We start from the raw sequence: 25532 nt of genomic DNA on the forward strand, positions 1-25532 counted from the left end.
GATCGGCCAATCACATGCCATAGGTCGAGTCACGTGCTCTCAGAAAAGCTTTCCCACCTCGTATTCCGTAAGACAAAACACCAACGAACGAATGCCGAATGTACCTAGGGATAGCTGGAGAAGGTCGGAGATTTCGACACTAGTTAAAGAGGAAAGCCAAGATCCCCTTCAAAAGGAGAGCATGTGAATATTTGTTAGATGTGTAAACGGCCAACTGTCATGTATTGTAGGAAGAAATTACGCCCCTGCCGCCGTTTGAGTGAGCAGATCTTAGCATAATGAAGTTTGCAAAGTGCGTCTAAACAAGCTCCTTTATTGCGGTCACCTTGATAACACTCAATTGCAGAGAACTTGAAGCGGAGCTGGTCCCAGAATGGAGGGCGAAGTACATGAATTACAAGGTATCAAATGAACCCCCATGTGCATATTACGACATCACCACTAACAACGCGCAGGAAGGGAAGAAGAGGTTGAAAGCACTTGCTCGGGCGTACCGTAATCTCACTGGAACACCCCGAGCAGCATTGAGCGCGAAGCGCAAAGGTATATTTACGCCTCGCTTCACAAACGACGCAATCCGTCCCCAAAATTTGCTTCAATCGGCCGAGGAAGACACTGCTAGGCGCAACTTCCCAAATCGAAATGCAGCGCGGACGCCAGACGCCGCATCTGCCAAATCTCCTGAGCGGAACTTAGCGACAGAGCCCCCGAATCCGATCAACGTCCCCGGCCGAGCAGCGGAGAAGCAGCCGCTCCACGAAAGCCCCGACTACTCCGGCTTCGGGAGATATGGAAGCATCATCGGTACCCCACCAGAAGAGAGCGACCTCCCCGAACTCCAGAAAGGGCTGCCGTCACTAGAACTTCCAGGCCCCGCGCTCCACTCGTCGGCAGCGTCGCATGCGTCGCGTGCGTCCAAAGAACAGCAGCAGGGCCCGGCTGTGTCTGGGGACGATCGACGAGGTCCGGGGGAGTTAGGGCGCACACCCACGACCGTGCTCGAGCCGATCGAGGCGCGGAGTCCGGCGCAAAATTCATTACGCGCTGGGACCGTGAATCCGTCGATTTTCAGGCGCTCGACAACGGCGGACCGTGACAGGCGGCCTTCGTTGCTGAGGAGGGTGACCTTAAGCGGACAGCCATCGACGCCATCCCACTCGCCTGACGTCCCGGTTGAAGCGCATCGGGAATTGGATTTCCGTCAATATGAGTTTCACCGCTTCCTTAACGAGCAACTGGATAAGATCGAGCTGTTCTACCGAGAGAAGGAGGTCGAAGCTACGGAACGTCTGGTTGTTTTGCGGCAACAGCTCCACATCATGCGAGATCAGCGATTACAAGAGCTGCAGAGCGCGAAGGGGGGAAATAAGTCTTCTTCCAACGAAACCGGCGATGCCAATGATCCCCGATCGGGCGAGGCGGCAAGCTATTCTCAGAATGGCGAAACCAATCTACGAAATGTATGGACTAAGCCATTGGTCGCCGCCAAGGACCGAGTGAGCGGAAGGCGATTCGGGAAGACGACCCACGCCATGCAAGGCCTTGCCACTCCCGAAGGTCCCTCCGGAAACGACCTGAGTCGCGATTACACGCGCCGTTCCACCGCTCCCGAGGTGCCGTACCGCACCGCCAAACCCAAGCTCAAGCTCGCCCTCCAAGAATACTACCGCGGCCTCGAACTGCTGAAGTCATACGTCCTCCTCAACCGCACCGCCTTCCGCAAGATCAACAAGAAATACGACAAGCTCTTGAACACCAAGTCGCCCATGCGGTTCATGAACGGGCGGGTGAACAAGGCGTGGTTCGTTCAGAGCGACGTGCTCGACAGGCATATCAAGGCGGTGGAGGACCTGTATGCGCGCTACTTCGAGCGGGGGAGCCATAAGATCGCCGCGGGGAAGCTGCGGGCGAAGATGGTGAAACATGGGGAGTTCGGGGGGAATATGTTTCGGAATGGACTGATGCTGGGGCTTGGGGCTGTCTTTGGGATTCAAGCTCTGGTTCGCGCCGCTATCTCGCTATATAGTGACGACGAGGACTTCGCTGAGCAGACGGGGTATTTGCTGCAGGTTCGTTTGGTCATGACCGCAATTCTGATACGTGCTAACGTCTCTAGATATATGGTGGCTACTTCATGATATTGGCGCACTTCTTCCTCTTCTGCCTTGCTTGTCGGTTTTGGGCGAAGTCGAAGATCAACTATGTCTTCGTGTTCGAGTTCGATAACCGATCCCACTTGGACTGGCGACAAGTGACCCAGGTAAATCGATTGCAATGCTGCACATTCTTCAGACTAAACCGTTCTAGCTTCCTTCTTTCTTCACGCTCCTGTTGGGCCTGACCATGTGGTTCAATTTCGAGATCGTCCCTGGTGGAGAGACGCTATATCTCTATTGGCCGGTTATTCTGATGGGCATCACGATCATCCTTATGTTTCTGCCAGTACCTTACTTTTACCACAAGACAAGGCAGTGGTTACTATATACCCTAGTAAGTCCGTACATGATTGAGAGGGGCATGAACTTACCTTGCCAGTGGCGCCTCTTCTTCTCCGGATTATACCCCGTTGAGTTCCGTGACTTTTTCATGGGCGACATGCTCTGTTCTCAAACATATAGCATGGGTGTAAGTGGGGTTGAATCATCCTACCGGAAAATACTAATAAAACCCAGAATATCGAGCTCTTCTTCTGCCTTTACGCGCAGGATTGGGACGAGCCGCCGATGTGCAACTCGAACCACTCACGACTCCTTGGGTTCTTCACTACCTTGCCTGGCATCTGGCGCGCGCTTCAATGCCTTCGTCGTTATAAAGATACCCGTAACGTCTTCCCACACCTAGTGAATTTCGGCAAATATACGTTCACGATCCTGCAATACATGTCCTTGAGTCTATATCGCATAGATAGATCCACAGGATACCTAGCGCTCTTCATCGCCGTGTCTTCTATCAATAGTATATATTGCAGCATCTGGGACCTGGCAATGGATTGGAGTAAGTCTTCCACACCAACAGATGGCACCATGCTTACCAAACCAGGCCTCCTCGACCCCTACGCCCCCAACCGCTTCCTCCGAAAAACCCTCGGATACCGCCAACCCTGGATCTATTACACCGCCATGCTCCTCGACCCCATCCTCCGCTTCAATTGGATCTTTTATGTCATCTTCTCCTCCGACCTCCAACACTCCGCCCTCCTCTCCTTCGTCCTCTCCCTCTCCGAGATCCTCCGCCGCGGCATGTGGACCCTCTTCCGCGTCGAAAACGAACACTGCACCAACGTTGGCCGCTTCCGCGCCTCGCGCGACGTGCCCTTACCGTTCTCCCTGCCCGACTCGTCGGCCACGTCGCTGCTGGGTGGGCCGGACGCTCAGGCTGAAGCGGCGGCGCAGGAGCCGGGCCGACCGGCGACTGGGGAACCGGAGGAACCGATTGCGCTGGATCGTACACATACCGCGACGGGAGTTGATGTTGAACAGGCTGACATGAACCCGGTGCGTCGTCATGCGCGGAGCTTCGCGACGCACCCGAGCCCGATGGTAAGGGGGTTGTCGACCATGGCGGTGCATATGCATGAGGCGCATGCGCAGGACTTCGAGAGGAAGAAGGTGCAGGATACTGGGGAGGAGGAGGCGAGCTCGGATGAAGATGGTGTGGAGGAGGATGAGGAGGGTGGTTTGGATGGGAAATGCTAAGGATGAAGAGATACTGTCGGGGGAGAGAGCAGGGAGCCTAAAGGAAAAGAGCAGCGCGTTTTCGATTTCCAACGCCTGTAAATGATTATCCGGTATCCTGTTCAACTCATAATATAGTCTACGATGCCATCCACCATCCGCCATGCAACCCTCTAATCGATCTCCCGAATGATATCCGCCGGTATCAGCCGATCCTTCTCAATCACCCCCGCCTTCGCCAACAAATCAATCGTCAACCGAATCACCCGTTGATCCACCTTCCTCACATCCGTCGGAAACTCCACCGTCTTCATCCATGCCCGCGCGTCCGCCGCACTGTAATCCAACTGCGTGCTGATATACTCCACCGCCTCCTCCCCGTTCTGATTGAAGTGCTCCACCCCCTTATTCAACCGCTTCGCAAAGTCTCCCAGCCGCCAATCCTCCGGATCCGCCGCTACGATCTTCCAGCTGCTCCATGGCGTGTCGATCCACCCGATGTTCTCGATTGCTCCCTGCTCGTAGTAGCGGTTGGACGTGTAGTGCTCCCACATGAAGAAGTCGGCTTTCCCCGAGTTAACAGCGTCGCGGAGCCCTTGGAAGTTATCGGCGGGGATCACCTCGAAAGGCGAGGTGGTGTGGCGGAGCCAGCCGCGCGTGTCGGCGAGGACGTAGCCCATGACGTAGGAGCCGCTAGGGAGGTAAGTGTCAAGTCCGATGAGCGTTCAATTCGGAAATTACCTTCCTATCCGACTCACGCCCATTTTCTTCCCCTGCAGCGCGGACGATTCATCGCCCCCGAGCTTCGCTTTAAACTCGCCTTTCCGTCCTTTGCCCGTGCTGATCGCCCAGCTGAGCGGGGTCGAGACGTATGTGCCGACGATTTTGAACGGGAATGGCGGGCCCGGGCTGCCTGCCTTCCCTAGGCCGGCGACCCAGCCTTCCGTGAGGCCCATGCCGATATCGATGTCTTTGGCTTTGAGGGACTCGACCATGTGGCCGGTGCCTGATGGGAAGGGAATGAGGGACGCGTCGAGGCCATAGTGCTTCTGGGCGAAGTGGAGGGGCGTGGAGAAATGCTCTGTTGTAATCTATAAGCTTTGAATATCCGGAATCGTTATTCTCAGGGAGATTGACCTGGTACGTAGCCTATTCGTAGCTTATCTTGTGCTATTTGGGTGCTTGAGAATGGGCGTGTACTACACCACTGTCGGATACGGGCATTGTCGCTTCGCAACCTGCGGAGTGGCCGTACGACCAACCGTGAGGTACTCATCTTTGAGTTCAATAACAGAAAAGGAAAGGAATTGCCCAGTTCTATCGCATTTCTCAAAGATGGAAACGGGTGTTTACGGTATCGGCGACAGACCGGTGGTAGTGGGATGATAAATAGCGTTAGTATGGAGCACGTCACTGTCGTCACACCAGCCGCGGAGGTTCGGCCCTCATTCCGCAGGGCTATAAAGCTTCACGTGTTTATCAGGGGTTATCCATGCAGCCCCACCTTTTATTGACTTCACACCTCATCGGCATGTTCATCCGATGTCAAAAAAGACAAACAACAGCAACTCAAGTACAGCATCACAATTCACAATTCATAATTCACATAAGTATCTGAAGTCACCACATAAAAGCAGGGTATATGGCCTGTCCTATCTCCCTTTCATGGCTTTTGGCAGATCTGCTCTGGTACTAACACACCCAAGACAAGGCATTATGAATCACGAGGTATAAGTACTATATATTCCATGGGAATCACAACTAGCAGTGCAGTCTGGCAAGGCCAGCAAGCTCTGGGTGTGATTATGGCCTGGAGAAGATCACTGCAAGATACAAGATGATCACGGGATGTGAGGGAATTCCCTCGGAGGCTGCTGCCAGCCGTAGCCTGGCCTTCGTTTGTTTGTTCATGTATTATCGCTGCATCAATGGACCAGTAACTGTAAACCAGGCTCAGTGTGTGTTGGCATGTTACGCAAACCCCTTCACCTCTTCCACCTTTGAATTAAATTGCCCATCTCACAATCACTAGATCTTTCTTCAAATCAACCTATTCCGTGGGCAGAAGGCATGATGGAGGGCCCTAGCACATTGAAATTGTGCACTGTGTGCAACAAATCCAATGCTCATTTTTGCAATGGATGCAAGAGCAGCCGCTACTGCTCAAAGGCATGCCAACGTGCTGATTGGCCTCTCCACAAACTCCTCTGCGAAACCTTCTCCGAGTTTCATATTTCGAGCCGACCATCTGACGAACACTTCCGAGGGATCCTATTTCCTGTGGATGACAAGAAGCCGAGACTCATCTGGCTTCATTGCAAGTGGCGCGTCGATAATGATGACCACAGCCGGTATCAGTATCCCGAAACTGCCTCATTGCTAGGCGCCGATTATATTAGGACCCCCAAATTAGTCCAGTACAATCCAGTGCTGAAGAGGCAACTGTCAGATACAATGCGCATCTACCATCGTGACACTTTCCTTATCGATGGATCGAAATCCAACAACAGCATTGCAGCTATTACCGCTACCAAACCGGGGCTATACCATGACTGGCGAGGTCCCATCGTTGCTTGTGGCATGGTAGGACTAGGCATCGATCAAATCGCTTGCAAAGACCTTGACATGGATCACTTCCGGCATATCACCGACTACTTCCTCTCGTACGGTCGTAAATCTGTACCTGCGACTCAGCAACCTATCGGCCCAAAGATCAAGGCTGTCAGGATCAATTGCATCGGCGACCAGAAGATGTTCAATAAACCCGACTTCGAGGCAGTGGAGATTTCTCCTACTGATCCTATATTTTCCAAACCCGATGACACCTCCGACATTGCAGACCGCATCGGACTACCCATCTTCACCCGGCGCTGTCGTCCCAACCCAAAGTGGGCGAACGATGAGGACAACAAGATCTTCAAACACGAGAGCCCTTTCAACAATCAGGATGCTACATTCCTACATCTTTGCTGCGATCCGAAGGCTAAGTTCGACCTTAGCAGAGGGGTCATAGGCTGGGCGTGGGCTTCCCGGCAGTGGCAGAATAGCGTGGGAAGTGTCATCATTGTGCGTCAGGACAAAAAGCCACTGTTTCCATTGCATGCTGAGGCACTATGCAAATACTGTCACCACGAGATACGTGCGCTTTTGGCTCACTCTATCGGGGAGTACTCACCAGACGAGCCACTGACAAAGGATGCTGTGCTAGCTATGATCTGCAGGCCTACCTTCTCTATCTACTGGTACAAGCTTCTTGAGGAGAAAAGCAAAGAAGGGGATAGGACGGCATTGGGCACACCTTTTCCTTACGATATTGATACTATTGAGGAAGGGAGGACACCTAGTTGAGCTGTACTACACTCTGGATCTGTATGCGGACAATCGTTAGTACTACTACCGAATTCAGGTCGATAATAACGATCTTTATCAACCATCCCAGTGGCGCAATGTTTCCTGTGCGTATCCGGGGCAGAGTTTGTAAAAGGGGAGTGACTCTTCCTCGGCAACTTTGATTCCTAGAGAGGTGTACTCAAGGTCCATCTGGTAGTCAGTCACTACACAGAAGCAAGCTGCCTTGGAGTAGGTATCTACATGCATGTGCCTGGCCAGGCCATCAGATCTCAATCACTGATACTACTACTACTAAAATTATCAAACCAATAAGCAGAGCCCAAGTCAACAGGCCGCAACACATCGCCCGCTGATAACACACTTCTACTCTCATCCTTCATTTCCACTCTCACCTTCACTCTCACCTCAACTCTTACCTCAACTCTCACACCTCCACCCCCGTCACCCTTTCACGTTACAAATTCGACTTCTGCCATGGTACTATAAGTACTATTTAGATACTGTCATGCAGTCGGCAATTGTACTACGCCGATTCCCTTGTGCGAATCAGTCAGCCTCCGCCTCCTGTCAAAATGAGGGCAAATCTGCCTGCTCGGCCTGCCGAATGGTCTTGGTATGTTGTGTCTACTATATGTCCACCCTCGTCCAATCATATATTAATCATGAGTGTCACAGTATTGCAACCAGTCCTGCCAGAGGTCTCACTGGAGTGATCATAAGAAAGATTGCAAATCCCCGATGATGAAACCCACGTGGACTCCTTCGTGGCATATTGAAAATCGCACCCCGACTTTCATCAACAATAATGCTCAGCCTTACACATCATTTGGGGGAGGGAAATATCTCTGGGGAAACGTGCCAGCGATTGACGTGCTTGCACTGAAGAACAATGAAGGCTTGGAGTATGGGAAGGACCTAAGCCTTCTTTTCGCCGGTACGATTTGCGTTCAAATAACATTTCCGAGCATTCTAACGAGATTGGACGTCAAACAGCCTCTGGGGATATTCGAAACGTCCTAAAGACAATTGCCTCGTTGCCAACGACGTACAATATGCAGTTGGCTATTACCCTAAACGACCATGAGTTGGATATTGTTGCACGCAACGCAATCATGCTGATCCTTCTGCTGGCTGTTGAGGAACCGGAGACCGCGGTAGACTGTGTCGTGCATACTTGGTACTCAGCACAGATCTCGAAAACACACCTCGACCTTCTCGACACCACTGTCCGTCCTTTGCTCCAGGATATGTGTACCAAAATCGTCGAAAAGCCGGACGGAAAGCTCCTTGCGAAGACTTGGCATTTCGGGAAGCGAGGAATTCGAATTGCACTCACGAAACAGGCCTGGATTGCAACATTGTCATACCTGGATATGCCGGCGGAACTGACTTCAGAGCGTGCCCATAAGGTACGAACCGCTGTGACGTTAGCACCGGAGCGCAAAGATCATTTGGAACGCCATTTGTTTGCTCAAGCTCCAGCTCGGCGCGTGGGTTTCATGAAATTTCGTCAAGACGGCATCTTGTTGCCCTTCGGTCACTCTCGACACGCCTACAACATCCCGAACCCGTAAGCCTTCTCCTATTTGCTAGATGACGATGAGCGGCTAACCTCTTCTAAAAGGACATTCTTCCAGAGTTCGAACACGTGGCTATTGAAAGACGCAGCCGATCCAACGGCCGGATGGTCGCACAAAGACGTCTGGAACACTTCCATTGGTAGTGTCTACAACGATGTTTATGGGAAGCTGTACTTTCATGTCAAGGATGTCCTCACATCGGTCCACAAACGTCTGCGATCATTGGAAGTCGTTTTCCATCTCTTCCAGCTCGATGCCAGAGAACTCACTGATCATCTCAAGGTTGACACACTAGCACGAATTGAGGTAAATCTACTGCCAAGATAGTTGTGGTGAATACCTTTCGTTTGACTACTATTAGGTTTCGAATATCTGTGACGGTCCATACCTAGGTCCGGCTCCCACTGTTTGCATATTTGCACCATTCCTTCAGAAGCGTACTACCAACCCTCATGCTTCTTTAATCACCTTGTTCATGAATGCGGTTGAAGAGGAGTACCACCACTGTGGAGATCAGTACAATGTTCAAGTCATGCAACGGGAATTGCAGCGGATAATGAAGTATATGCCATATCGTCCAGGTATGCATCGGCACGACCCAGCCCTCTTGCAAGCCTTGTCTGCAAAATCGCTGGTTCGAGATGGGGGCCGATACCTTGAAAAGTGAGTAAAGACTTCCAGCAGAAAGAATATAAAAGTCGGTTTTAACCACAAATCAGGTTTATGAAGCGAAGCAAATTCGATCTCATTGAGCAACTGGCAAAAGCAAAGGTGAAGAAACGCAACAGCATCATTGGCCAGTGGCCTGCTCGATTGAAGTTGCGGCCTGGTCACCCAGGTGCACAAGATGAATTCGATTCTTTGGTATCGAGCACTCTCAATGGCACAGAGTGTTACCTGGAGTGGCACCGAGTGGATTAATAGCCGGCTTGCTTCTTTGGGTTAGGCCCTCATGGTAGCCTGCCGCTTCGGGCTCCATGCTGCAGCGCCTGGATTTGTCGGGTACTCATGCCCACGGCAAACAGCTCATCCATAGCCCAGAGAATTATCCCTAACGTTTGTCCCATCTAACGTAACTTAGCACCGGCATGTGTATGCGGTGAGGAACAGGATGATGGTAGGAAGATCTTGAAAGACGCTTTTGCAAGAGAATGGACCAAGGAACTTATTCCTCACTGGTTGAATACAAATTATATTCCACGCTTGCCATTCGAAATCGGCACATCCAGGGGAGCTCTCGTCGAGGGCCCTAACTGGGTTCATTCCGACGACGGAATATACGATGGGATTGGGATAGACACCGCTGCGATCGAGCAGGCAATGTGCATTCCAGACGCTAAATGGATTCCCCTGACCGGTGGCTCGAACATAGTCTTCTCTTAGGACCTCTACAAGAAAGGTCAAGAAGATTAGTCCTAGTGGAGGCTTCAATCCCGAGATGTAAATTGCTCTCAAGGCCCAGCAGTTTAGCCCTACGGTAAGGACATGATGAACCCGGGACATTTCTGTGATCATGACACGAATACCCTAATACCGCACCTCTGTCGTCCACATTTGGAAAGCGTTGGGAAGTGGGTTGGGCACGTGCAGCAGCAGCTTTAGCAGTGAGCTTTGTTGGAGCTGACATGGCGGAGCTGGAGCCAATACATACTGTAGGAATTCCCATCCCCTTCTATTTCAATTGACTATCTATTGGGTGTGAATGAATCGCCGCAATCAACCACCCAGATTCATCCGTCCTTCGAAGAGTGTAGGTCGCAGTGAACTCCTCGCATGAGGTGCCGTCCTTTCGTAGTCGCTTGGTTGCACAGCTAGCCAGGGCAAGACCCTTGTCATCCAGGATGATAATCTTTTTGGGACCGACATATTCGGAGTGATCAAAGCCGTCCTTACGAAGCCGTGTAACGGCGCTGGAGAGCATATCTGCCAGATCTTGACGGTTAGAGAGAATTGACACCGAACTAGCGGACAGGGTCACTGCAGGCTCGAGGTAGTTTGTTGCGGCCTTGTCGAAGTCTCCTTTGTTAAAATCGGATATGTAGTCGTCAAGCTGCTGTGAAATGCTCTCCTCGAGCGCTTTGGATGAAGATGGCATAGCTGAATAAGTTCCCCTGCTTTTTTAAGGTGAGCTTGGGAACTGTACACTTTCGCCAGTGACTTACAGATCGGGTTAGTATAGATCTCTATAACTAGCAATGTTGCGATTGTCTGTCAAGCCAGGTACGAGACAAAATATATTCCTGAATACATCGTGGCAGAGCAGTGGGGTAATTAGAGGTATTTAGATTGCCGACCCGAGGGGCCGAGTTACGGGCTTGCAGTGTCGTCCAACCGTCTAGACCCCAGAGATAGGCACTTGACACAGCGGGGAACAAGGAAGTCGTTAAATTCTCCAACGTACGTGAAAGGTTGACATGTAAACATATTGTTCTGCCAATGGTGTCATACGTATACTGTAGGTCATGTACGCTGGGCATCACCGTCTGATATCCAATTGGTCATGGTCGCTGTCGGTGGATGGCATGAATACCTGGATTCAACTCATACTGTGGATAATCTACTATTTACCATTCACTGACGTCGTTGCGCGGGACTGCTCGCACCGCAGGACCTCCGAACACCGGCACAATGCGCCACCACACCATTTTCACAGCTCTTCGGGCGTTTGTCGACCGGCACGCCGCAGTGGACTGGAGAAATGCCACCAGGGCCATCTCCTAGCTCACCCGCTCTCAAATTGAGTGGCAGGAACCAACCGAACAATCAGATACTTTAGGGCATCATTGGGCTTCGAGCATAGCGGCATCAACATCATGCCCCTTCCGAGTTTCGGCGCGATTGGGTTTGACCTAAGCACCGGTATGCCTGACATCGGCTCTGGGAGAGGGAGGGAAACACACTGCGGCTAGTGGCGACAGCGCCAGCGCGCCCTGAGCAGAAACCGCGAATGATGGCAGCGACAATGTCATGGGCGACTTCGGGCTCGGAGACCAGGATTGGCTGGCGCTGCCGCTCGATCCGCTGCTCAGCAGCTACATGGCGGACGTCACGCAGACGACGTACGGTCCGGACATCGGTTGTTATTGCATGCTGGATGTGTTGCTGCGTGGCCGGGAGAGGGATAGGTAGTGGTTTTAGGAATAAGGAGCGACGCGATGATGAACTAGGGATTACGAGTGCATTATATGCTGTCGTAAAATGGCATAAAGAGTGATCGGGTTCGTATATACCGCCTCAATATAACGGATCACGTAAATGGATAACTAGTGAGTCCAGTTCTTACATTATGGGATTTACTAGCGAAAAAGAAGCTCCAAGTCTCCTCTGAAAAGATCTATATAAACAAAGTGCAACACATCGTCAGGCCGCAAGGCCAACTACCACAAGTCTGGGCGACCAGCCCAAGACTATGACATTCAGCGCTGACATGGTGATGTGTGAACTCTTCTCTCCGAGTGGACGATATGTATACGGAACGGCGGTTTGGGTCACGGCTGTTATTGTGAGATAAATAGCGGTTTCGCTCAATCAGGTGATTAATGCAGCGACACAGTGGGAAAACACCGTTAGATTCCAAAAGAGCGTAGATAGATTGGCCTTGATCCTACAGAGCCGGATCCTACGAAAACAGGCTGTTCCTGCAGCTACTTTATATGGTTTACAATGGTGATCATTTCCCTAAAAAGGGAAAGAATAGGGGTATCCCCTCTATGGCCGTCGCTGCAGTGCTCAACTTCCTCACCAAAATCAGATTGTAACCACCAAAACTGCCAATGTGCCACACCACCACCTAATTACATAGAAATTTCGGGCGGAAATTACAGGTAATTACAAAAAGGGAGCATGAGATATTATTAAAAAATTCAGAAAGGGAAAATATGTGCTATGCTTGACGCTGTGCCTCGTTCAGATGGGCAGACCAACATATGAGATTTTTACACAGTGGGGTCCTACACCGATTGCATCCATACCGAGTTTTTGGAGCACTTTTCTTCCGCCCATTGGATCCTGCAGCCCCACGGATCGTATTAACAGAGAGCTCTGTCAGCGGTTTCCTCCTTTCCGGATCAGGCAATGCAGTGCGACCGGCTGTTAGACAGGAAACATACTGTTTTGCGTGTTCAAAGAGCTTTTCAGGGGCACCATGGTAAGGGGATGGTAACCGGCCAACCGCACCACTGTAGATTGTAAGGTGATCCTGGTGATGCGTGGTGGGCGGCGCGGGAGTCATCGCGATCATGTATGCGTTACAGATCGCAGTCTCTACCAGATACAGAAACAGCGGTTTCCACGTCTTCTTGCACCGCCTAGCGATCGCCCACCGACACCGTAATTGGTCGGCTATATCTACTCCATTCATATTATGGTTGTAGTTGTTTATGAACTCGGGGATAGGGAGCGGTTTCCTGTATTCACCAGGCGCGAATAGCTGCTTTCGGACCTGGTCCGCAGAGCTGGAGTCCTTAGGCCTTCGTCGCTATATAGAAGTTAGTAAGTCAGTAAAACTTAAGGGCGGAATAGTGAAGCAGATAGAATGCCATGACACGGCTTAAGGCGTCCTAATATATATATATGAAATTTCATATATATTCTAACGCTTTGCGCCGTACCCAGGCATCTTATTTACTTTCTATTATAACCGGTATAGATATAAACCTACGCTGAGAAACAGTGGTCATAAAATAGACCAATTTCGCATCCATCCAGGCGCACTGTAGGACTGTATTCGACTTATCAGTCGCCGTGTATAACGCATGGGCGTTCGCCTTTTTAGAATTGTATTTGGTCATCAAGTCTGAAAGGTCTGGATCAATATAATCCTGAAGAGGTTTATCCTTCAGAAGGAGCTTCTCCCGTTCAGTTTTGACGAACCGGACAGTCCCTGCAGCACCTATATCGAACTCGTTTCGTAGGACACGGAGGAGTTTGTTGGTGGTGGAGAGGTTATCAAGCCATACAGCAATAGGGCGCTCGGCTTTTGCACGCAGCGGGATGACGAGATCCAGGACAACAGCCTGCGTGGGGGTAAACTCGTACGGCTTCTTGACCTATATATTTCACTCGTTAGCCAAGGACCTCAAAAACACAATATTAGGAGAGAGACAGTGGTAGATATAGCCATATCCTGTACGGTATGGGCACCGTGGTTAGAGCCGTTTTCGCGGACTGAGACTTAGGAGCTGGTGTCATACACCACCTCCACTGGTGCGGAGATAACGCGTTTCCCACCATCTTTACGAAAGTATACTATTTTAGACCATGCTTACCTCTTCTCTATGCCGAACGGACCTGCGGTATACGCGTGTAGCCTCATATCCCACACGTATCCATGGAATGCAAGGACCTAGACCTTGTACCCTATAGGCGTGGGCTTCGAGGGGATATTCACGGTTTCCTTTGCCCGCCCAAGGAAGCGAACCATCGCCTCGTCTATCGCACAATAGGATCCAGGGCGCCAGAGTTCCTGGAATTTCAAGGTAAGGAACTTCACCATAGAATGAACCTTCTCCAGAGGTGTTAACTTCTTTGGGGCTATAGGTATATGCCACGCGATATATCGATCAATCTGTTGCCAATGAACACGACCCATATACCGACGAACCGTTGGGTGGAGTGGGAGATTAGGATTAAGCTCGTTCTGACACGGTCTGGATGCGCAAGGTCTGCGATTACCAAGTTCCATTAATCTAAACTGAAGAGAGAGAGAGAGAAGAAATCTCCCGGCACCTTTGTGCGCGAGATAGCGACTCTCCTCTCCAATGCCCTACTGCTGTGTTACCATGTTTGTTTGCTTCTCTGATATAATCCACCAGCCACGTCTTCAGCCACAACCAAGGGAACAGGCCGCAGGCCTGGGACCATAACACGTTCCAGTAATATTCCACGCGTGGTTCGCGATGTAGACCCATATAGATCAAGATCGCAAGATAGGCGCGGAGATCCTCCTCCGTAACATCGGTCCATGGGCGTGGGCTGTTCAGTTCCTTCTCGGGTGCATGGTGGGCGTGCAGGTTAGTACTCACACAGAGAGTATGGTAAAATTCTGTGGTAAAGATGAGGTCTATGATCGCTCCAGGATCGTGAAACCTGACGGTATCAGGCAATATACCATGCGAAACCTTCTCCGGTATTATTAAGGGATCGAAATCGACGATAGGCGATGGGTCTGGGGGCGGTGGATTCTGGGTGTTTTTGGGGGCTTTTGGTACTGTAGGCGTGCTCTCAGCTTGAGCCTGTTTCCCCCTCTTTCCTCCTCTCTTCGCCTGCGGTTTGCCTTGAGATAGGAGTTCTTGAGATAGTGTGTCTTGAGAGGTCTGTATCTTAAGATCTCCATCGTTTTCCTGCGACACGTTGACGCGATCTAGATCTTCACCTTCACCGATCGCACAACCTGTCTTGAGGAGCTCTTCGCGGGTCTCAAAATGGGCCACCTCACCGGTAGGTACGAGATCCACGTCGAAAGGCTTCGAAATACCGAAAACACCCATATTCAATACCAAAAACACCCATAGTCGAAACGAATTGATTAAATTTCCTGTCCTCAGACGCGTCTGTATACAATTTGGGAGGGAATTTGGTGGGAGCTTGGCAAATACAGGGATCCTGGTCGAAACCCCGGTCTTTGAGCACTGCAGCCATGAAGGGGATAGTCTTCTACTTTTGTCGCCTTTCACAACAGTTTTGATACCTTTGAGGGGGAAAATCTCACCAGCCTTACAAAATTTCTAGAATTACAGTAATTTACGTATTACAAAAATTTTCCGTTACATGCCAAGTTTACAGGCGTTTTTTGGTGGGCCCAAGGAATTTCCGTGAAGAACGAACCAACTCGGCTCTGGCATCACGAGATACAGAAATCCTGTGATCTGATTGGCTCGAAGAAGATGTACTGATCGCAAAGAGTGCGTTTTTGGAGATGTTGCTGGCGATTGGCGCATATCTAGATACGTATACAAATGCATATACTGTGTGAAAACGATGCGGTTAGATCATCTCCTCCATCGCCATCTGGCTGTACAAGGTATCTTCCTCCATTCGCCCCATGATCTCATCCTGCGATGGAAGCACCATCTTAGTCCCGTCGCGCTTCATGGTCCTAGCCAACCGGAGGGCCCGCTTGTTCATATAGATGTACATCATCTTGTCAACGCGAAGCGCATCTAGGCGTGCCCATTTTGAGTCCACCAGGAAGTTCTGGATTGAGAATGATCGTTCCGATGGGACTGAGCTTGATGGGGCGCTGAAAACGCGTAACGCAATAGAACTGAGCCATTTCATCTGAAACATACCACCCGCGCATCTCCAATATAGGATGGGATCCGCCTCCCGTCGCATGAGGAAGGCGTTCTTCGCGAACGCGGTATCCGGGCTCTTGTAGCTGTAAAATTCATCGCAGAACGCCTGCGCATCCTGTTCCTCGTGACAAAACATCTTCTTGACGAACTCATACATAGAGGTAAAGTCTTCGGGTGAAATTTGAGCCGTGCGATGACTTGGATGGAGGTGATAAGCAAGGTGATGGAGTGGTATACCAACCTGCTGATTATATCGCTTTTGGACCACGCGATCAAGCTCTGCATGGAGGATAGGATCGCGTTCCTGGAAACCCACTCCGCTGATTGCCTTCCTAAGGGCTGCCCACCTCTCTATCACGGTCCCAATATCAAGGCGTGTAGATTCAGTCTGTACGAGGAGCTTTGAAACAGGACCGATGATCGCGATGGTCCTATCGAGCTCCCTCCAGAGCTCTGTGCCTAGGATCTTGCTTTGGTATTCAAGGAGGCGTCGTTTCACTGCGTCGCCGATCGTGATATCGTCTAATTGATCCTGGAAGAAGTCCTGGATGGCTTCCTTGTTCGCCTTGAGCGAATTCAGGCTCCCGACGTGACTTCCCCATCGCGTCTCGACTGATGCGACAAGGACCCGCGTCTTCCCGTATCGCTCCCTCTGCCTAAGGCGTATCTCGCTCATTACTTTCGAGGAGGATCGGATATCGCGTATGAGGTCCTTGAACAAGTCAAAGTGATGCTTAAAACGAGGCATCGCAAGGATATCTTTGATGAGGAGGGCGAGACTGTGTGCCTGACACGGAATACAGAGTATATGCCTGAGCTCTGGATCTTCACCAATCAGTCTCCACAGCTTACGCATAGAGGAACAGGTATCTGTAGAGAGACTGTTTACCCTCCTCATCTGTCCACCAATTGTATCCTGTAGGACTTCGCGTACGTATTCGAGAAGGAATTTAGCGTCGAGGGTCGCCGTCCGAGGTGCTGGTCTTGTCTGTATCATAAGCGAACCGAAGGTATCGTGCGTGATTGAGAAATTAATCGTTCGATCGCCTGCACGGTTCTGAGACTCATCAATTGTGATATTTAACTGGAAGTCATTACCAAACCCTGATAAGACAGTATCCACTTGATTCCTCGTCTCTGTGTATAGTTGATCGAGGAGCGGTCCAGAGACCGTAGGGCATGATGGGACTTTGAAGGAAGGGCATAGCCTCTTCACAAAACGGTGGAAATCCTCGTCTTCCACGATGTTAAATGGTGATCCAGACATCACCACAAATTTGGTAAGGAGGAGCTCTAGGGCTTCTTGTTCCCGTTCGCTTGTAGAGGTAGTGGAGAACCCGCGACTGGAGAAGATAGTCGTCTGGCGTAAAGATGAGGTACATGATGGGGTAAGGGTTGTACAGGAAGATAGATCTGTAGACGTAGAGTCATCAGTAGCCTTCTGATTGATCGCTGGACATTTAGGGAGGTGCTTTTTCATCTCCGTGACGTTTTTGGTGCGCTCCCATTTGCAGTGCTTACAAGCCCAACGGTCGGCGGCCGTTGGCTCGAAATTCTTGTAAAAGATGGCATCGCGATTTTTTCCAACCTTCGGCATAGCTATATGAACATGAAAAGTAGGTAGATCGATAGATCTCGTCGAGACGAGTAAATAGATGTATATGAATTTAAATTTGGAGCTGATTCAGTCGCATTACCCGGAAGTTAGGTAGTTGATGAATAAAATGACCCCAAACCCAAACATGAAAATTCGTATCTTTCTATCCCTACCGATGATGAAAGATTAACTATTCCTAATGATGCATGGATATACCAAAATATATATCGAATCGAAGCTCCAGATGAGGCCAATAATAATACATTTAAATATTTGGGTTTGCAATCCAAGTAGTATATCTAGAGTTATTAGCAGGTGAAGTAAAATGCTACAATTTTGGCAGTAGTTGCTTGGGGCAACGGATCACATCATGCACCATGGCGAGAAGACGGCCAAAATGGGAGTAGGCAACGCATATACTTTTCATATCGATCTGTATATCAAAATGTAGCTCTATATCTGAAGAAGTATACTAATCGGTATATTATTAAAATCAAGTGTAACTTAGTTTAGGAGAGTTACGGAGTGCGCAAGAGATCATGTACCTTTTTTTCAGGAATTTATGCCTGAGGCAGAAAGGCATCAATAAAATGGCCTCCGTGGGGGAAGAAATTGATGGCCCTTACAAAGTGTCTTGGCACTATATTCCCACCACCAAATATATTGATATATCGCTGTCTACCACAATGGAGTCTTAATAAAGTCTCCCTTATTATCTACAACTAGATGGCATCTGTATGGCATCTCTGCAATCATCTTATGTACTTCCTCCATCGTGATTTTATCCCATTCATCAATCAGTATCTGTTTGAGCTCTTCCATGGTCTGCCATACCCGCTTGCGTACCCTCTGTTTCAGGATCCCCCAGAGCGCTTCCATAGGGTTCAGGTCTGGAGATTGTGATGGATGATGTAAGCAATCAATCCAATTGATATGCTTCAATGAAGATGCGACGTTATTTGACCGTGTACCGTGCGATGGATCGTTATCTTCCTGAAGAGTCAAAAGTGGCCCACAAACGTCTGCACCAAACGACCCGCGATGGTGTAAACGAGCGGCCTCAATATGCGCAATGTAACCAGGGAGGATGTATTTGGCGTAATACTCCTGTGTCATGGAGTTCCCCTTCTGTTTGACCTCAACTTTGTGGGGCAGTTTCGCCTTCCAATCTTGTAATCGTTGGGAGAACTATTCGTCTGTTTCGGTCTGTTTTTGCCTCGGTTTCCTTGGCGTTTGCGGCTTTGGAGGATCTTCAGACTTGTCGTGATAGAACTTAAGGCTGCTTTTGGAATACCAATTGCAAGACGCAGCAATATGGAGCACTATGCCCTTTGTCGCTGGTCGGTTTTGGATGTTCTCCGGTCGGTAGCGCGTACCCTTTTCGCGAATGATATGCCCTCGTGCTTGTTCCGTAGGTGTCAGATGTTGACCACTGGGGTGCGGACCCCAGTCGCTTCAGTCGATACCGGACAACAGGGGTTATGGACTTATGGTACACATCGCGAGCCTCCAGTGGTCATCCAACTCAGCTGAACCACTTCAAAGCGTTCTTTACAACGAACCTGCACGCCATCTCCCTTGGAGTATTTCGGCTCGAAACTCATTGTTTCAGTTACTGCTTCAGAAGAAAATGAGAACGATTATGATTTGGTAGCTCGGACACGCGCCGTCTCGCGACCATGATGGCATTTCATATGCCCGCGCTATCTGTTTATAATTGCGGCACAGCAAATGCAGTGCTTAATATCACCCCAGCGCGTATGCAGGCTCCCCATGAGAGCACCCTTTGGCCCCTACCATGTTCCTCCATAAAATCAGTCTCTGGTATTGTCTAATACTTGCTTTAACTACCCTCCATCACAGACGCAACTCACGTCTTCAGTCTGTTCAATTTGTCCTTGATCTTGTTCACATATTTCCGAATCGAAGCTCACGCACAACTCTCTTTCTTGTTCTCGGTCTCTTGACTACTACATCTAACTGTGTTAAAATGGCACCTCCTATTGTTCACCAAGTGGATCTCAAGACCGCTAATATCCAAGTCGATCAGGAGAAATTAGGCCAATTGAAGAATCCGCTGTTGGACGAAATTGATAAGTTGCGTCTGCAGCATATTGATCGATTTATTCCGCTCCCGCAGCTCGTGGTCTGCGGCAATCAGTCGTCCGGCAAATCTTCTGTTCTTGAGGCTATTTCAGGCTTCAAGTTCCCTGTGAAGGCAGGGCTCGGGACAAGGTGGGCAACCGAGCTAATCCTGCGACGGTCTGACAAGTGCAGTTCTACAGTCGAAATTCAGCATGCTTTTGGAAATACCATCCCTACGGGACACTTTGACCCTCTCTTTCAGACGTTTTATAATGCAGACTCCTTCGATGGCATCGCCGAAGCTATGCAACGCGCACAGGCACGCCTTAAAGAAAATGGGCCCAAAGACAAAATGTGTGAAGACATACTCAGAATCAAGATTCAAGGACCAGATTTGCCACATCTGAGTCTTGTCGACCTTCCCGGTGTCATTGGATCCGCTGATGATGCGCTGAAGAAAAGCATTCCATTCGCTTTCATGAGAAAGTACTTAAGGAATCCTCGGGCCATCATTATGGCTGTAGTAAATGCGGCTGTTGACGTCAATACCAATGATATCCTTGATGAAGTGAAAAAATTCGACCTCCACGAACATCGAACGATTGGTATCATAACGCAGGTCGATCGATGCGACAATCGCGACAGAGAAGAAGATTATTTGAGATTGGCGATGAATCAACATGAGACTGCGCAATACACACATGGCTGGCACGTTGTGAGAAATCGAGGTTCGAAAGAAACGGACTACACCTCTCAAAAGCGAGACGAAGTTGAGAGAAGGTTCCTGGAGAGAGGTATTTGGGAAGAGTTGGATTGGAAGAACAAGGGGATAGATTCGTTGCGAGTCCGCTTAAGCGAACTCACTCAGCGGGTCGTGAATCAAAACCTAGGCCCAGTGATTGCGGATATCCAAAAGGAGATCGACAAGGCCCAGAAAGACCTCGAACAACTTGGACCATCGCGAGATGGAGACGAAGAAATGGATAAGTATCTTCGATCGCTTGCCGAGGAAATGCGACTGTTCATCCGCGACGCCAGGGTGGGAGTCTGGATTGAGTCATTCTTCACTTCTGCACGTGGAGGAACGTCTCATAGAAACCTTCGCGCCAAGGCGCAAATTATCGGGGAGAAATTTAGAGATGACATGCTCTTAAATGGCAAATCTTTCCTAATACTTGACTCGAAGTCAGGAGAGAAACACGAGCTCCACACCGAGGCCATTGCACAAGCAACTGAAATCAGTCGGGAATTCAACACAGGGCATCCGCCTGGAGTATTCCAAAACCCCCAGGTCGTGTCTCAATTGTACTTGCGGCTTGTCAAGAACTGGAAGGGTATTATGCAAAACTACCAAGATGAAATAAATAAGGCGGTCTGGGACTTTTTCCAGGAAATCATCAAGTCTCGAACTGACGATCACGTCGCGAAGCGGATCATGGATGGGATTGTTGCGCCAGCCTTATTGGAGCGTAGAAAGAAGCTTAGCAGAGCGTGCAACGGTTTCTATGCACCACATGAAGAAGGGCTGATCGCCACATTCGACTTGAATTTCAAGGACAAAATCAGGAATCTTAAGCAATCTCGCCTGGGAGACGCCAACGACGAAACCAAAACACTGGTCGACACTCTGGAGTGCACCTTGGCGTTCTATGAGATCAAACTTCCAACATTTATTGACAATGTCACTATGTTGGGTGTGGAGCGGTGTCTTCTTCACAAACTTGAGGATATCTTTTCCATCAAGAATCTAGATGCGATACCTAAGAGTGATCGGCTCTACCTCGTTGAAGAACGAGTTGATTCAAAGTCCAAGAGAAGGGATCTTACTAAAAAGCTAGAAGCACTCGAGACGGGGCTCATTGATCTCAAGAATCTAAGAAGCACGGGGCTAGCATTTCCAGATAGTGAGTGACTAGAAATATCAGACCCCGAACTTATCTGACAAGAGCACAGACCCGCCGGATGTGGAAGAACAGGTTAGAACACAACAGTGGGACCATAAGAAAGAACAGCTTTTTGAAGTGGAAGAAGCATCAGGTATGATGCACACAGACCCTCCAAATAGACTCCTGCTAGTAACTGATCAGAAGTAGTTAAGTCCAAGATCTCGAGTGAGCTTGGCCCTCAGACCACACTCAATACTCCGTCGAGCTCCACCGATCCACAACCATTCGATTTTAACGGAAATACGACACATGCGCAGCCGCTCACAGGCGACTTTCAAAGGGCGAAGCAGGCCATTGGAATGTCCACAAGTCCAACTGCCCCCAACCTTACCGGGAATACACCAAAGCCGACAGCGTCGACATTGTTAACGCCAAGCAAATGTTCTCAGAGTCGTCGTTCTCGAAGGGATCTCAATATTGGCTATAAGGCTGGAAAATCATTTACTGTGCCTGTAGACCAGGAAGAAGAACTATGAAACGAGCAAACCTGGCGTTCTCACAATAACATCATAGTACATCGGGTGTCTTAATATAATAAGTGTCCCGGCCTCTCAGGCGTCCTAGGGCCTCAGACGATTGATTTGTTGGTTGATTAATTCATAGGCTGTCCCAACCGTCCTAGTGGTAGCTATGCAGCGTACAGCTATAAATATGGTGCTCCCGCCCTTCGCTTTCAGAAATCAAGCCGCTCCCGTCAGAGTTGCATCCTCTTCCTCTGCTCTGAACCGTTGCACTTTGCTCGGATAGCTCTTCTACATCTATATACTTGTCAGGCCTTTCCTGGCCCTCCTCTGCTTCTGTATACCGTTAATCACTCGTCCTCACTAGGTGCATTTGAGTACTGTGGACGGAACTGCCCGGAATTGCTCCAGGAGTCCAGTCCGTAGGATTAGGACAAATGAAGTACCAGGACGAACCTGTCTCAGGTCACATGTACGAGGACATTTTCACCATTGTTTAACCTTATACATCCCACGTGTCGTCGGACCGTTGATCTCGTCGCCAGTGGCTCGCTCATACACAAGCCGATATATTTTCCAGTATGTGCCCATAGAAATGGCCAGTTTGGTCCCTCGAAGTCGCCGTCCCTCCTTCCCGCGGCGCTGGCTGAGCAGCCAGTGGAAAAAGTTGTGCAATACGTTGATTGATATGGCTTGGTACATCTTCTTGGTGTCTTTTCCGGTATAGGCACCGTATCTATCCAGTATCTATCCAGCGTCAGAGAAATACAGCAATAGTTATGGAAGAGAAGGCTAAGCTACTTACTGGTATCACTGTGCTTCGCTCCGTTCAATCTGCCGTCAGATTGTTTAAATGGGTGATTCCTCACCAAAATCTCGAAATTTTGCTACATTTTCGGGGCTTTTAACTTTACTTGCTTAACTATATAAAAGTTTAGTTATTCAAGTTAAGAATTAAGGCATTGTAAAATGAAAAGTGTTAACTTAACTATGTTTATTAATAATTAGTGGCTGATTTTAGAGGTCGAAAGGCGCGACTTTTGGTGAGGCTTTGGTGAGGCATGACCAGACTTCTGTCCTGTTAGTACCATCCTGGTGGAGCAAACTGCCCAGTTGGCAACTACAGACAGCCATAGTAGGGAGGGACAGTGACGTGACTCCGCTATTGACGGATGAGTTCGGGTTCTGTAGTAGTTAGATCTATCGAGAATGACAGATAGTATTGTGTGGTAGCAAAGAGATGTTGGTCCCCAACCGCTTGTTCCCTGTGAGACACGCAACGGATGAGATGGTTGCCGATCTTGGTGAAGAAGGCCGGTATGTCACTTTAGGCATGAATCAAATTAGGAACAACTGCATATTGACTAGGACTGCGACTGGCTTTCCTGATTGCCAATCGATAAAGCACAATCTCATCGAATAAACATCCTGAGACAGCAACGTTCCGTGCAGGAATACAGGTCTTCTTCGTGGAAAGTAAGTCAGTGTGCTTGGTACCAGGTTAGTTACAGCACTGTATGTGGCACCTCCCAGGACGCCAGTTCGAAGCGCCATTAGAATAGAGCAATGCAAGGAGTAATGATGTTTCCTATTGTTGAGATAGATCGGGAAGATGTCACATCAAGCAGATACCATTAATTATCTGATGTTGACCTCCAGAGCTGACTAATCCTAAAACGGAATAGCGGCGGGACACTTCATCCTTGACAATCGGAGGTTGGAAACGCCGATCAAGATTGATATCAAATTATTATCAAAAGAATCAAAGATGCATTTCCCGCACGCAATATTTTTCCCCCACTGCCACCTGACAGCTCGACCGCGTTTGACGATCCCAGCATCCCGTCGTTTACATGGACGCGGAGGCCTATCTTAAAAGCCATGGCTGGCAAGGTGCTGGACATTCCCTCGACCGAACCGGCCGTGGCATCAAAAAACCTCTCCTCATCTCGCAGAAAGACAACGTGCTAGGATTGGGGAAACCGAAGTCGCTGACGAGCGATCAGTGGTGGTTGCGAGCGTTCAATGACTCGTTGAACGATATTGGTACCGGGAAACAAGTGCGTGGGCAATTCCTGTTAGCCGTCTGGCTTGGGTACTAATTGGGAGAACAGAGTGCACTCTCGCAGATTCGAGAAGGCGGCGTTAGGAGGGGTGGACTCTACGGGTTCTTTGTGAAAGGCGAGAGTCTACACGGAACTATTCACGAAACCTCTATCGAAGCTGCTCTATCCACTATATCCACAGCCGCTGTACCGAAGCCAGCCTCTGCCGATACCTCGAAGCGGAAGCGCAAAGCTGCGGACTCGTCACAAGGCGACACACGAAAGCGAACGAAGATGGACCGAACGGAGCGAGCCCATCTCAACGACTCGAGCAGGAAAGACGAGACCAAATCGAAGGACGTTCCGGATCGCGCCGTGGAACAACGGCAGAGGAAGGAGCGGAAACTCAATCGCCGAGTGAAGCGTCTGATCAAGCAAGAAATGGCCGAGGGGAAATACGGTCTCGCTCCACCGCATCGGAGTCACTCTTCAGATGAAGCAAAGGCTGCTAAGGAGTTGAAGAAGGAGGCGAAGAAGGCTCACATGAAGCGTCTGTGGGTGGAGTACTTCCCTGAGGAGAAATATGACGAGACTGGAGAAGAAGAGTTGGTAGAGGAAGACGAGAAGAGGGAGAAGAAGAAAAAGGGGGAGAAAGAGAAGAAGGAAAAGAAAGAGGAGAGAAAGTCGAAAGCACCAGCGATGAACGGCGTCCTGAATCTGAAGCCTGAGGAGCCCGAGAATCCAACGCTGACCGAATTTCAAGCCTCTCGTGCCACCGCGCTCCAGCACCGCGCCCCATCCCCCACATCCAAATCCGCCACCCGGCCCGAGAAGCGCAACTGTTCAGCGGACCCATCCTCACGCACGTCGAAGAAGAACCGCCGAGAGGAGAAACCAGCGCACGTCGACTCAAGCGCCGCGCTGTCGACGAAGCAGCAGAAACGCTACGCTGCGCGTGCAGCGGAGAAGGGGATGGCGCTAGAGACGTACATCGCGCGTCGCGAGGCGAAACGAGTCGGAGCGGGGGCGAAAGGTTCGGGGAATGGGCACGGCCATGGGGATATCACGAGGGACGCGAAGAGTGCGCCGATTTGCTTTGTTGATGTTGTTGGGGAGAATCCGGGGAGACGCGAAGGGCGTTGATGGTGATCCGGTTACGATCGATGTCGGATTCGACGGCCAGGGGCTCCGGTTTGGGTTGTAGGGTTGTTGGAGTGGTTTTGGCATGTTAGTAGACGAGATAGATAGAATGGTGCTGATGAGTGTGAGCGAATCCAGACAACTGTTCATATTATGCATTCCGTGCTGTGACTATAGCTATGGAGTGCTATAAATGACTGGGCCCTAGGTAGTCTGGATGCAGAACCCGTCGTTATGTGAAAGTATTATGGTGTGGTATCAATCATCGCTCAACTGCCTCCCCACCCAAACGCCATATCACACCCGTCAAAACAGTAACATCGCACAACCCGTCCGCAACACAGACGGGTATCAAAAA

General features: G+C 49.9%; 11 protein-coding genes across 11 annotated transcripts; 8 read left to right on the forward strand and 3 right to left on the reverse strand.

Moving 5' to 3' along the window:
- The first annotated feature begins 84 nt into the window (after positions 1-84).
- P152DRAFT_31485 (uncharacterized protein) lies at positions 85-1208 on the forward strand. The gene is made up of 4 exons (XM_033675176.1): positions 85-292; positions 347-401; positions 456-895; positions 979-1208. The coding sequence occupies exons 1-4, from the start codon at positions 279-281 to the stop codon at positions 1094-1096; spliced, it is 627 nt and encodes a 208-aa protein (XP_033533922.1). The 5' UTR covers positions 85-278; the 3' UTR covers positions 1097-1208.
- Positions 1209-2532: 1324 nt separating this feature from the next.
- On the forward strand, positions 2533-3771 carry P152DRAFT_31465 (EXS-domain-containing protein). The gene has a single exon (XM_033675174.1). The coding sequence runs from the start codon at positions 2724-2726 to the stop codon at positions 3693-3695; it is 972 nt and encodes a 323-aa protein (XP_033533923.1). The 5' UTR covers positions 2533-2723; the 3' UTR covers positions 3696-3771.
- Positions 3772-3847: 76 nt separating this feature from the next.
- P152DRAFT_466653 (uracil-DNA glycosylase-like protein) lies at positions 3848-4898 on the reverse strand (the record flags this gene model as incomplete). The annotated part of the gene is made up of 4 exons (XM_033680705.1): positions 3848-4367; positions 4416-4755; positions 4812-4838; positions 4880-4898. 4 exons carry the CDS (start codon positions 4896-4898, stop codon positions 3848-3850), a joined length of 906 nt encoding a protein of 301 aa, XP_033533924.1.
- Positions 4899-5900: 1002 nt separating this feature from the next.
- Positions 5901-6227, forward strand: P152DRAFT_378512 (uncharacterized protein; the record flags this gene model as incomplete). Its single annotated transcript, XM_033675674.1, has 1 exon — positions 5901-6227. A coding segment is annotated over one exon (327 nt), but the record flags the coding sequence as incomplete, so codon positions are not given.
- A 45-nt stretch (positions 6228-6272) lies between these two features.
- P152DRAFT_458677 (uncharacterized protein) lies at positions 6273-7124 on the forward strand. Its single transcript, XM_033679517.1, has one exon. It carries the CDS (start codon positions 6300-6302, stop codon positions 7020-7022), a length of 723 nt encoding a protein of 240 aa, XP_033533926.1. The 5' UTR covers positions 6273-6299; the 3' UTR covers positions 7023-7124.
- A 406-nt stretch (positions 7125-7530) lies between these two features.
- On the forward strand, positions 7531-9604 carry P152DRAFT_487845 (uncharacterized protein; the record flags this gene model as incomplete). The annotated part of the gene is made up of 6 exons (XM_033682104.1): positions 7531-7638; positions 7701-7959; positions 8019-8595; positions 8650-8911; positions 8967-9268; positions 9325-9604. 6 exons carry the CDS (start codon positions 7531-7533, stop codon positions 9524-9526), a joined length of 1710 nt encoding a protein of 569 aa, XP_033533927.1. The 3' UTR covers positions 9527-9604.
- Positions 9605-10277: 673 nt separating this feature from the next.
- P152DRAFT_449564 (uncharacterized protein) lies at positions 10278-10700 on the reverse strand (the record flags this gene model as incomplete). Its single annotated transcript, XM_033678118.1, has 1 exon — positions 10278-10700. The coding sequence occupies one exon, from the start codon at positions 10698-10700 to the stop codon at positions 10278-10280; it is 423 nt and encodes a 140-aa protein (XP_033533928.1).
- An 860-nt stretch (positions 10701-11560) lies between these two features.
- On the forward strand, positions 11561-11880 carry P152DRAFT_458680 (uncharacterized protein). Its single transcript, XM_033679518.1, has one exon. It carries the CDS (start codon positions 11573-11575, stop codon positions 11732-11734), a length of 162 nt encoding a protein of 53 aa, XP_033533929.1. The 5' UTR covers positions 11561-11572; the 3' UTR covers positions 11735-11880.
- A 2189-nt stretch (positions 11881-14069) lies between these two features.
- On the reverse strand, positions 14070-15341 carry P152DRAFT_31533 (uncharacterized protein). The gene has a single exon (XM_033675182.1). It carries the CDS (start codon positions 15091-15093, stop codon positions 14293-14295), a length of 801 nt encoding a protein of 266 aa, XP_033533930.1. The 5' UTR covers positions 15094-15341; the 3' UTR covers positions 14070-14292.
- Positions 15342-19487: 4146 nt separating this feature from the next.
- On the forward strand, positions 19488-22004 carry P152DRAFT_514450 (uncharacterized protein; the record flags this gene model as incomplete). Its single annotated transcript, XM_033682864.1, has 3 exons — positions 19488-21486; positions 21536-21619; positions 21676-22004. The coding sequence occupies 3 exons, from the start codon at positions 19488-19490 to the stop codon at positions 22002-22004; spliced, it is 2412 nt and encodes an 803-aa protein (XP_033533931.1).
- Positions 22005-23749: 1745 nt separating this feature from the next.
- Positions 23750-25322, forward strand: P152DRAFT_514451 (uncharacterized protein). Its single transcript, XM_033682865.1, has 2 exons — positions 23750-24049; positions 24104-25322. The coding sequence occupies exons 1-2, from the start codon at positions 23843-23845 to the stop codon at positions 25175-25177; spliced, it is 1281 nt and encodes a 426-aa protein (XP_033533932.1). The 5' UTR covers positions 23750-23842; the 3' UTR covers positions 25178-25322.
- Positions 25323-25532: the final 210 nt, after the last annotated feature.

The sequence above is a fragment of the Eremomyces bilateralis genome (genome assembly GCF_010015585.1).
Source record: "Eremomyces bilateralis CBS 781.70 unplaced genomic scaffold P152scaffold_10, whole genome shotgun sequence".
NCBI lineage: Eukaryota > Fungi > Ascomycota > Dothideomycetes > Eremomycetales > Eremomycetaceae > Eremomyces > Eremomyces bilateralis.